The 12042-nt window shown below is 37.8% G+C and overlaps 2 protein-coding genes across 2 annotated transcripts; one reads left to right on the top strand and one right to left on the bottom strand.

The window, feature by feature from the left end:
- The first annotated feature begins 3223 nt into the window (after window positions 1-3223).
- LOC149117352 (neuropeptide Y receptor type 2-like) lies at window positions 3224-4533 on the top strand. Its single transcript, XM_089279422.1, has one exon. It carries the CDS (start codon window positions 3245-3247, stop codon window positions 4295-4297), a length of 1053 nt encoding a protein of 350 aa, XP_089135548.1. The 5' UTR covers window positions 3224-3244; the 3' UTR covers window positions 4298-4533.
- A 3065-nt stretch (window positions 4534-7598) lies between these two features.
- Window positions 7599-11786, bottom strand: LOC149117351 (uncharacterized). Its single transcript, XM_089283005.1, has 2 exons — window positions 11647-11786; window positions 7599-9348 (listed from the first exon to the last, which is right to left on the bottom strand). Exon 2 carries the CDS (start codon window positions 9293-9295, stop codon window positions 8300-8302), a length of 996 nt encoding a protein of 331 aa, XP_089139131.1. The 5' UTR covers window positions 9296-9348; window positions 11647-11786; the 3' UTR covers window positions 7599-8299.
- Window positions 11787-12042: the final 256 nt, after the last annotated feature.

Here is a 12042-nt window from a genome sequence, read left to right as displayed (position 1 = left end):
GAAAGGATTCCCACACGTTAACATAGTTACATCGACTACGACAGAGTAGGCGCAGCTACACTTAACGATCTATCACAAAAAGATTTTTTCATTTTCCCTGCTGGATGTAATAAGATAGTGCCTGAATTAGAGCGCAGTGAATAGCGCGCGTGCTTTCTTACATTAACTAAATCGCTAATATAAGCTGGTGCCATACCATTTAGTGATTTAAAAGTTAAAAGTAGATTTGTTTTTTGTTATTTGTGTTCTTTTTTTTCTGTTTGGCGCGCTGATATTTTCTAATCTCCCTAAGGTTAAAAACAGGTAAGATGGTATTCCATTCACTCGTGCCGAACAGTTATTTGCTTACATATTTTTATTTGAATAAGGAACCCTGTTTTGGCCAAAATGGTAACAAGGTTTCGAGTCGGATTTAAAACTCATTCTTTTTGACTCGCCAGTTGTTAGATACACCAGCTTGTTATAAAGCATGCTTGTTGGATTCCTGTTACGTCAAATAAAACTGCTTGGTAAACCTAGCATAATTTTCCATATTAAACTGAAACGCAAGTTGCCCTTTCCATACAGCTGAATAATAAGTAGGATCCCTTTGGATGATCCTCCCACAAACCCAAAGGAAGGTCGGTTTAAGGGAGGAGACTAAGAAAATCCAATTTTGTTTGAAGGTCTTGAGTGAGGCGACGGATTTTAGCCCTTGGACGGGGTGAATGAAACCCCCCTTGGGTTTTCCTTCTGTTAAGCCACAGGAAATAAATTTACATTGATCAGATAGTCCAAAGCTTGCTCTACAAAATGATACCATATTTGTTGGTTGCGACGTCATGACTTCAAATGACGTGATTTGACCCGCCATCTTGGATCGGCCATCTTGGATTTTACTTTTTCTTAAAAAGTCAAGAAATAACGGAAATTAAAGGGACACTGTCACCATACCTTTACGAATCTAACAGGGAGCCTAACTACCACCGTCTTACAGTGTCCTAAAGTTAAAGCTTTACTATTTCATTAATTTTCGATTTTGATCACTTAAGTTCAACTTTTGTTTAATAGAAAAGAATAGATAAGGGTCATGTTGAGAACACATTCACTCGTATTAATTCATTTTTACAAGTCCCACGCACAATCCTCCCAAAGTTAGGTTGTATCAAGAACACAGAAGACTTCTGCGCTCAGCAATAACCAAAATAAACATTCTCATCAAATTGTAGATAGAGTTCCCTTCCGTCATTGGCTTTGACTCTCGCGAGGTCTGAAGAATTTCGGAGTAATGTTCGATTTTGACCACTAAATGGCTATTTTAAAACAAAAATGTCTGACGAATAACTGGATCATGCTAAGAACATTTTCACTCCAACCATTGCAACTTATCTCTACAGGTCCTACAGTACAGTCCTCTCGAAATTAGTTTCCGTCCTAAAACAATAGAAGACTTCTGTGCTTAGAAATAGCTAAAATAGACCTTCTTATTTTGGAAAAGAGTTTCCTTCTTTTATAGGCGTTTATTGTCACAGACCTAAAGACTGAGTGAGTAAGTTTTAGTAGCAATGGGCGGCAGACTGTGATTTGTTTTCTGCATATTAGTATAAACTCTTTTTTTCTATAAGAATATATTTTATGAGAATATCTAGGCAAAAATTTGCGAAATTTTAAGAATATTTTAAGAATATATGAGAGGCTGAGATGTAAAAAAGAGTGCTGATTTTGTATACGTTGAAAACTTGTAAATACAATACAATTATTAACTAAACAAACGATATAAAATTATTCCTTTCTTTTACAAAAGTAGAATGCTGGTACCTTTCTTCTTTAAAAGTAAGATGAGGCAGGTTCTTAGGGGGTCTTGTTGGGTCCCTCTTCGCGTGATATAGAGTGTTAATCTTTTGTCCGCCGTCTTGTCTCTTCGAGCTCAATTTTTCAGTTTCATCGTTTTACACTCAATTTTACTTTTCTGCACTGATTTGGGGTTAATTCACATATCCTTAGCCAATCATACTACAGAAATTGTAAATTATTACGTCAAGTACATGTGGTACTTCATTTTATTTCAAGGAAAAGTACCTCATTCACCCCTTGAACCAACTCGTACTGAAGCTGTACCACTTGAACCGCTTGAATCCTAACCTTCAGGACGAGATCAAGTGGTAAATACTAAACAAACCTTTTGTAAAAGGCGTCTCTCCTGTATGTATTCAACAAACGAGAAGCCCGCTCGTTTATTTACAAGGTTTCTGTCTTGAGTGTTCTCCTTTACGTATCTGGAGAAATACACGACAAATTAAAAATCTTCCTGAAAGCTATATAGTAAATCCTTTATTGACCAAGCTTGTTCGATCAAATGGCTGCGTATTGGCCTCGTTCTCTTTTGGCGAGTTAATAGAGCTCGACTCCGTCTCGCTCCATAAACACGCAAAAAACGAACTTGGCCAATATCCAGCCATCTTGACCTCACACCCATAGTCAACAACCCATATTTCTCGTCACAAAAGCCGCCGCGCAAATCTAAGCATTCATTTTTTGCTTCTCAGATCGCTGTCCTGAAAGTAAAATTGGCAGCCAAACATGAAGGGAAAAAAATACTTAACGACAATCTCTTGTGCTTTTTTTCTGAACAAGCAATACCCTGAAGTTTAATTGGTGGGATTTCCATCCTAGGCCTATTGGTTTACATCGCCAGGTCCGGATCTTTCAGGAAATCAATTAGAGCATAATGGCAACGAGAAAAGAAAATGTTCTTTGTTTTTTAGCTTCGATCACGTTTTTCTTGTGAATAAAATAATTCAAATTGTATGAATTACTATCGCAGCACCTGGGCCTTCCAAATAACCCGAACCTTTTGAAAGGATCAATTCATGGTGAAAATCATTCGGTGCTGCAAACTAAAGCATAGTGCATCCTCATTTGCATTTTATTTGAACCGAATTTTCCGGTTGATTGGGAATCCTCCCTTGTTAATTTTAAGTACATGAAATGCGAGTTGTCTTTATCGTCAAGTTTGAAAAAACATTTGTCAGCTTCGTAACTGTTTCTCTTTCTCTCAGAAGACAACATTATGGCTATTTGCGTGCACTGTGGGAGAAGCCAATAAACCAACAATCTGATTAGTGCTTAGTATGATAATTGATTTTACCTCCTGGACATGAATGAAGTCATCCTCAATTGTTAAATGTACTGTAATAGTACAGAATATAACAGGTAATAGCTTTAGGTAAAACTTTAATTTAGCACTGAGTGTCAGGGTGGAAGAATGCCTAACTCGACAAATGCCAATGTTTCTACCGTGATGGAGGAAAGTTATTCTTTCACACCAGTACCAAGAAGTCTCGCCATCGCAGTCCTCGTGATGTTGTCGATCTCGATTTTGGCGGGAGCTTCTGGAAACGCTTTCGTGTGTAATCTGATTCGAAGACGCCGTGACCTTCGCAAAGTACCTCACTACCTGCTCGCCAGCCTTTCTTTGACTGGTATTCTAACATCGCTCTTCGGTATGCCGTCCCTGTTAACAGGAACGGTCGTCAGTTACCTTCAGGCTGGCCATTTATCATTCGCTGAGATATTGTGTAAAATTGGTCTTCCTTTTTCTGTCGGTTGCATAGCGCTAAATGCGTTAACTATAACTCTTATGACAATAGATCGCCACGATTGCGTTGTTCGTCCATTCCGTCGTCGGCTATCAACGGAAAACGTTAAGAAAATTCTGCCACTTACTTGGCTTGTGGCCTTCATAATTACTGCTGTACTCCTCGTACTTTTAAGAAAAGAGACCTCAGTTTGCTATACCTGGTTTCCTTATAACCAGCCTAAGTCTTTTCGAACGAAACAAGGTAAATTTATCCTAATTTACTTAACAGCAATTACACAGCTAGATACGCAAGCGATCGTGCTAGTGATAATTACTTTCTTTCGTGTCATTAAGACCTTACGCGCGCCAACTATTCTACAGTCGGCACGTTCATCCTTTCATCAACGCCAGGAGAAAAAACTTACATATCTGACGTTTAAAATCTGTGGAACTTACATTTTATCCAGGTTTCCATTGATCATTTGCAGCATTGTTGCACGCAGCGAAGAATTTCAAGGGCAGGCGCTCAACACAGCCATGCTTCTGACAGCCACGACGATGTATTCTCCTTTCGTGTTAAATCCAATTCTTCATTTCAGAATGCTCAGAGTCAGGCAGCCAAACCTTGTTGGCCATTTTGTAAGACCAGCCGCTCAGGCACGACCGACGGTAGAGGATATCCGAGCAGACGGGTTAGCCAGCCTGAACAAACGAAATGTTACTATTTCAGCCACCTGAGGTTATTGGAAGGAGAACTTGTTTCTCCCGAACACACGATACACGAAGAGTCACAGTAGAGAAATGGACAGACCAACCTCGTCTTAAATTAAGGATATTCCTCCCGAGAAAGGAAACATTTTGATGAGTCGCGATTATTAGTCGACTACGTACCCGGCGCTAGTCTTTTGCTTTTCCACTATCATTGAATCGAAAATTTGTTATCTTAATCATTCAATAAATCAGGTCAAGAATCAGGGATATGATAGATTATTATAAACAACTTCACCGAAATTAAGGTTTATGCAGTTTTCGGGTAATTTTTTCAACCGAAATTTTTAAAGTTTCAAATACGTCAACAGTCGATCAATATAAGTAGGTAAGAGAGGGCTACTGAAATCGACGATCTGGAGAAACAGCTTTTATTTTCATATCGGCGTATCCTTGAGGCTGTAGACGATTTGAGGCGCTGATAAATAAGCCCGCGACCTCACAAATGTGGCCTCTCTGTCGTTTTGTTTATAAGGGTGCCAACGAGAAATGAACATTGATGGAAACTGCCTTAATTTAGGAGTGGGCGACCCAAAATCGTTAAAATGGGGCATTTTAATATCTGTTATTATTGCCAGCTTGTGCAGGTTGTTCTGGTAATGGGAAAATATCAATCGAATTTATTTGTTTTTAAAAATTCTTTTGTGGGGAGGCTTTTTTTCATTTCCTTTTCTCTTCTTTTATTTGTCAAGTTTATGGATAGAGACGTGGGCGAGTGTCAAGAACCTGCAAGAGCAATAACGAGACAAAAAATGTTCCCTGAAACTTAGCAAACACTAAGCTACCTCAACAAAACATTTCCTACTGATGTATGTAATAGCGCTTTTAAAAATCTTTTCTCAAAAGGGCCTCCACAACAAAATTAATAATTCATTTTCGTCATTGTCGCGCAGAGTGAAAATTGGCCGACAAACATGGTGGAAAACAAACTTTTACCTGATGACAAACGTGTGTGCAAACTTTTCAATAAGCAATTTTCCGAAAGCATAAACTGCATTTTGCCGGGAAGCAGTTATAAACAATTGAACTGAGATGAGAAAAAGGCCTTTCTTGATTGTGTTTTTCCTTTGAATAGAATGATTGAAATGATCAATCACTATTCAAGTAATAACAGTTGGCCTTGAGTTGAGTGCCCGAAGGGTCCCTACTGCTCAGGAAATCAATTAAAAACTAATTCTAATGAGATAAGAAAACGGTGTTTCTTCGAGCCACCCACCCCCCCTTTTTTTTTTCAAAAGATCAATTACTACCGCAGTTAATGCACCTGGGCCTTCCGGATAACGCAAACTTTTGAAAAGATCAATTCGCTTTGAAAATCTTCCTGTTGCGATTGGGCAAGCTAAAACACAATGCAAATTCATTTTATTTTATTCGCATTGAATTTTCCGGTACATGGAAGACGGTCCTTGAGAAGAGGAATACGTTTTTCTGATTGTGAATAAAATGATTCAAATGATCGATACTTTTCAAGTAATAGCACCTTGGCCTGAGTTGAGGCTGAGTTGACGTGGTTTTCAAATGTTTCAATAAATTTGAAATTTAGGGATTACGTTGAATATTGATTGATCTCATTGAGGGCCAAGTTTAAAAAAATCATCGAGTGTGTGTGTTTTTTTGTTTTTACATTCCCGTCCAAGTACACAATTCGAGGGTCAATCTTTGATAAAAAAAAAAAAAAAAGGTAAATAACACTCCACATCACTTAATATTCAAGCCAATATTTCAGAAAATAAAACAAAGGGTTTTCTCTGGGATCTTTACTGGAGGTAATAAGATGTTGTAAGATTCATTTAGTACCAAAATACCGTTAATTGAAGTCTTGTAGCGATAGTTTACAATAACATTTAAAAACACCTTGAAACTTCAATCGCAATTTTCTTGAAAACGCTCTGAGAATTTTACCTTTTAAAATTGTGCCATCGTCTAGACAACTATGACAGATCGTAGATCCGACCTCTCATTTCCAAAATTACCCCTTAATGGTAAGCTATTAGGTCTCGTGAAAAATGGCATAATGTCCTAATGTCTCCGTGGTAACTTAGATCTTGGTAAACGCGGTATGTTCATTTGAAACTGAGTTTTATCTTTCTCTAGCACGCCGGTAACGGTCGACTTTCTGTTGGATTGATAATGGTGATGCTCTAGTCGATCAAAGGAGAAAAGTATCGTTACTCAAAACTCCGTTCGAGCCACCTTAACTGACGTGAGAAGTTTTATGTTAGCCTGAGTAGGATCCTCTACACGTGAGGCGCTGAGAGATAAGCCCAGGACCGTAGGGCGTTTTCACTGTCACACAATAAAAAATAAAATCAAAAACCATTCAGTGGATAAATTCAAGAAATTGTGATATTATAGAAGATAAATAAATAAGACATTTCGTCAAGTTTAAGGTGTGTGCGCTGTCGCAAAGTTGAGATATTCGTCGAAATGTTCTGCGCAAATTTACAAAGCCTAATATGGAGCCGCCATGTTGGTGTTCCTCTGTGGGACACCAATATAGCTGCCGGAAAATAGTGTTAACATTTGGAACTTAGGACACTGATTAATATAACTGCACTGAACACACAAACATTTAAACAAGCACTTTTCCAAATACTTCAATGTCTTAAATGGCTAAAAATCACCAGGTAAATACATGGTTTTCAACAAACGCGATCACAGCTTTTTGTCACGCACCGCCATAACTCTAAAAACATCAGATCGAGGTTGGTCTTGATGCGGACGTCTCGGAAAACAGACTTCCGTTCGAGAGTCCATCTATAAATAACTTGACCAGGAGTCTCCCTAATTTTCTCTTGAGCCCATATAAGGGGGTACCCCCCGCCCGGGATATTTCCCTCTATTAAAGATTCTATGACGTGAACAGAATAGCAACGTAATATGAACAAGTTGAATCTCTTAGGAATACACCACTGCTTTCGGAAACCGAAACATTCCGTACAGAGCTATAAATAAAATTCAATTCATAACAAAATAAATAATAATTCGTTTTTGTTATTGCGCTCAGTGGTTTTGAGCAGCGAGTTCGTCGATTTCGGCTATTTTGCATCACTTAACCTAGGATGCTTTTCTCAGTTCGCGTTCTGCATCGATGTAAACTTGGCATTTATCATAATGGCGAGTGCTGGAAAATCGAAAATATCATCGCACTCAAGATAGTACGTATACCGGGCAATTAACTCGTTACTTAACTAAAGATATCATAACATAAAGTTTTGGTCACCTACTTAGGATACAAATGTTGTCACCGAGTTACTAGATTGTTTTCCAGTTTCAGTTATAAGACTATTTTTTATTAACGTTGCAATTATTATTATTAGGTTATTTTCCTACATTTGTTTGATTTCTTTAATTTACACATCTCATTTTGGTATGTGTTAGTTATATCATTACCACACATTTCTCTTAGCTAAATTAATCCACTCCCTGGCCTTATTAGGTTTAGAGCCTGATTATTCTATTATTATACATTGAACTCACTATCTCTTTTCTGATTGGCCAAAAGCGTACAGTGAATTTTCGAAATCAACGCCTGTGACGTCATCTAGCTGCAGATTATACAATAATCACGTCAAGGACACTCAAGGTCACGGGTTATCATGTCATGTATGACCGCGGTGCATGATTTCTAAGGGTAATCATGTCAAGTTCGCACGCTTTCTGTTGCTTGCCGTCAGTGAAGAAGCAAACACATGACTTCCTTTTCTTCTTCTCGTTCAATGTATAATAAACCAGTTATTAGATTCGGTTTTTGTGATATCCAGAATAATCAAGGTCTCGGTGAAGGTTATCAGCCTCATCCTTCGGTTTCAACTAATAACCCCTACCTCGGCCTTGATTATTCTAGACATCATCTAAACCGCATCCAATAATTGTTTACAATCTGTAATAAATTGGCAACTACTTGGTCAGCAAATTCAACTGACTTAGCTGGTTAATCTAAGCAACAACACTTGCAAGTTCTCAAGTCAATTAAGAACTGGTTTCGTCCAGATATTTAATGCGCAATAACCTTACGTTGTTACTTCCCATTATTTCCTTGTTACGGAGAGGTAAATCTGCAACACGCGTTTCTCGCTGTGGTCGATTCCGAAAAAGTGCAAGTACAGCTGATCTGTATTCTGGCTTGCGGATAGCGTATAATATAGGATTTACGAGGTGGTTGGCGTAATAAAAAGCCAACATTACATTAAATAAATGAAAATACTCTGAAAAGGACAAGTCCTTCTTTACTTCACTGCTAAAAACCGAACGTAATATAATAAATGGCAGGTATAGAAGTAGAGATACAACAGTCACAATCAACAATGTCATGGTCAGTTTTCTTTCTCTACTGGCTGCACCATGGCGTTGAAGCTGCGCTCCCCAACGGACTTTAATAACAATGGACACGTAAGAAACAAAAATAATCAAAAGGCACAACCCAATAAATGAAATCAATAAGAAATAACGCGTGGAAGGTTCTCCATATTGAACAAGAAGGGCATGGCCAATTACCACGAAGCTGGTTGTAACCCAAACAACGGCAATTATTATTCCGTACACCGATTTCTTCAGCAAGCGATGCATGAACGGGCGATATGTCGCGTGCATCCGTTCTAAAGCAATAATGGTGATGTTTGATAAAGAACTAATAGGGAAAAACTGGGAGGATGTATCTGGTATATCATTTGCCCAACCTTCATTTAAATGCGAGTTCCATACATCACAAAATGTTCCAACCGAATAAAACAGACCATACATAACAAATCCTCCAGCCAACATATCTATGACCGCCAAATTTATCAACAGATGCGTGCTTCGCATGCGGAAATCAGGTTTTTTTATAAAAACAATTATCGCACAGAGGTTGATTGTTACTATAGCAATAGACTCAACTAAGCCTACAGTCATCCAGGGTATGCACTCAGATAAAGATAACTTCTCAAAGTGGTGGTCAAAAGACGTCTCAAAGCTGTGTTCAGACATCTTGAAGCTCTATTCTCTTTTTGTATGGCTGTTCGAAGTAATTACCCGTCTGTCTGTGGAGAGAAGCGAATTCTTGTTTTAAAGATCTTCTACTACCTGTATAAGGCAGGCAACTGACAGGAATTGAACTTAGCTCACATCAACGTGTAGATTATATTACTTATCATTTTATTATTTGCAGATTATGTTGGTTATACAGCCCGACACCTTCATCAACGCATTGCCGAACACGAGTATTCGGCCATCGGTAAACACCTTTTAGAAGTGCACGGTGACAAAAATCTTCTTAATGAGGGCCAATTTCTTGTTCTCAAGAAGTGCCAGGGGAAATTTGACTGCCTCGTTTACGAAATGCTATTCATCAAAGAACTGAGGCCTAACCTTAACACTCAGAGTGACTCCTTCAGTGCTAAACTCTTTGTTCACCTTATAGCATATTTCTATGTTACCTTTCTTTTTAATGAACCATTGTTTTTCTCGTGTTTATAAAATATTCATACTGGTTTTCTTTTACTTGATAATAACGTCCGACAACGTCCGACAACGTTTTTAAGAAAAGTTTTTTCGCAGTTTTTTATAGCTAAACTGCTTTGAAAAAGTCGCTTCTTTTTAATAATAATAATCATAATAATTTATTAATTTATATTGCGCGGTTGTGAACATGGAAATTACATGTTTAAACGCCTGTAGAAACGCAGGGATTTTATCAATCGAGATAATTTTTTCGCTGTAGTAATCAGGGAAACTACTAAATTTTATTAAATGAAAAAAATTTGGGGGGGTTAGTGGCGTTTTAACATTCAATGATCAAAAGCGCATTACAATATTAAAATATGCTAAATATATGTACATAAACTAAATTTAACAATAATAAAGTAATTCAAACGTTAAAGGCTAAGAGCTAACTTAAAAATAAATGTTTTAAGAAAAGATTTAAAAGTTAAAATACAATCAATATTGGGCAGGCTTACTGGGAGTGCGTTCCACAGTGTAGACGTAGCTACACTAAAAGATCTATCACCAAAAGATTTTTTTTCGTTTTCCCGGCTGGATGTAATAGAATAGTGCCTGAATTAGAGTGCAGTGAATAGACAATCATTTGTCTAGCTTCGATTCGTCCTCCTTATTCGCACAGATCTCTAAACTCATTTATTTTCGCGGCATTTGCGCGGCATTTTTCTGGCTCCACAATATTAAGCAAATAAGTAAATTTTTAGCTAGAGATAAATTAGAAATGGTTCTGCATGCTTTCGTCACAAGCAGAATTGACTATTGCAATGGACTTCTTTATGGACTTTCAGATTGTGAAATAACTAAACTGCAGGGAGTACAGAACGCAGCAGCTAGCTTACTAACTTCGAGCCGCAAATATGACCATATTACGCTTGTTTCGCGAAAATTACACTGGTTGCCTTTTAGGTAAAGAATACATTTTAAAATTTCACGGAAAACCGTCGATTCTACATATCCTTTTAATCGATTTAAAGAGGAGGGATTCTCTCGAAAAACAAGTGCAAGTTTTCGCCTTCTAAAGATTTATAAACATATCACACCTTCTCAGAGAGATATGTCAATTCAAAATGCCGCCAGCCAATGGAATAACATGTACAGAACCCCTAGCGTTCACAGTATGGAAAGTTGAGCTTCGCAGTAAAGCAATCGCGTTTCACGGTCACGTTTTAGGCCGGTGGTCAACAATATAGGGCAAAACGGGGAAAAGCGATGCGCAACAAAACAAAAAGAAACCGAGGAGCAATTGCTGAAGCGTGATTACAAGAAGGCACTCTTGACGGACATGAAATCTCAAATTGAAAGTATTTGATATAGGATCTCTGCATCAAGCCATATGCCGCGAAAAGGTCGCTGAGGAGTACATGCCTTGAAGGTTTATTAAACCTCTTTTTCCCAATAACTCGCGCTCGTTTTAATCTTTTACTTTCATTTTTTGGAAAATGCAACTTGAATAATGAACTTTAATTTGGTTGGAAAAAAGAAAACTTGGAAAAAGTAGCCCCGCGAAGGTTTGGAGTAACCTTAAGTATTTAATATTTGGTCTACTCGTCGGCTGCAAGACAAACACATTTGTAGCTCTATTTTCTCTAGTGCTGTAAACTGTTCGGTTATAGTAACATTTTTTTAAAAAAATTTTTCCCCAGTTTTAAGATCCCCCGAATATCGGCTCGTTGCCTCTCAGCGATCGCAATTGAATACAGGTTTTCTATAAAACCAGCTAACGTCAGGAATTCTTTAAAACGTATCATTTGATAGCTACGGATCTTCTCCGCCAGGAGCTCCGATAGCTTAGCAGTTTTTTTATTTTAATCTAACAGTTTAATACATATTTGACTTACCTTAGCTGAGCAAAAAGATGTTGATGCTTCCTATCCTTGTCGATGTAGCATCGACAAGGTTGTTGTTCTCGGCAAGCTTTCCAGTGTTCCTTAAATAAATGCAAATAAACCAGCTGGAAACACTCGATTAAAAGAGAAAAGAAAAAGACATTTCATATAAAATAAACAGGTCGACTATGGGGCGACTATATTACTTGGCCATTATTTTGCTAAATTTTATGTTATTTAGTAATTCGCTTAAGTGTCTTTGCGATTTATAAATCACAAGCGATGTGACATTGCGATTTATATATTCATAAACCGCAAGCAACCAACGTACCTTTGCGATTTATAAATCACAACCAACGTAAATGTGTGATACGTAAATCCCAAGCTGCGTAAACTGTGCAAATCCGC

Source organism: Orbicella faveolata, unplaced genomic scaffold (genome assembly GCF_042242905.1).
Source record: "Orbicella faveolata isolate gen_17 unplaced genomic scaffold, um_ofav_v1 contig_12, whole genome shotgun sequence".
Taxonomy (NCBI): Eukaryota; Metazoa; Cnidaria; class Anthozoa; order Scleractinia; family Merulinidae; genus Orbicella; species Orbicella faveolata.
This window is presented reverse-complemented; position numbering and strand designations above follow the sequence as displayed.

What these genes read in the sequence shown, in the direction of transcription:
- LOC149117352 (XM_089279422.1), top strand. Translation starts at nt 3,245, where the DNA reads ATGCCTAACTCGACAAATGCCAATGTTTCTACCGTGATGGAGGAAAGT.
- LOC149117351 (XM_089283005.1), bottom strand. Translation starts at nt 9,295, where the DNA reads ATGTCTGAACACAGCTTTGAGACGTCTTTTGACCACCACTTTGAGAAG.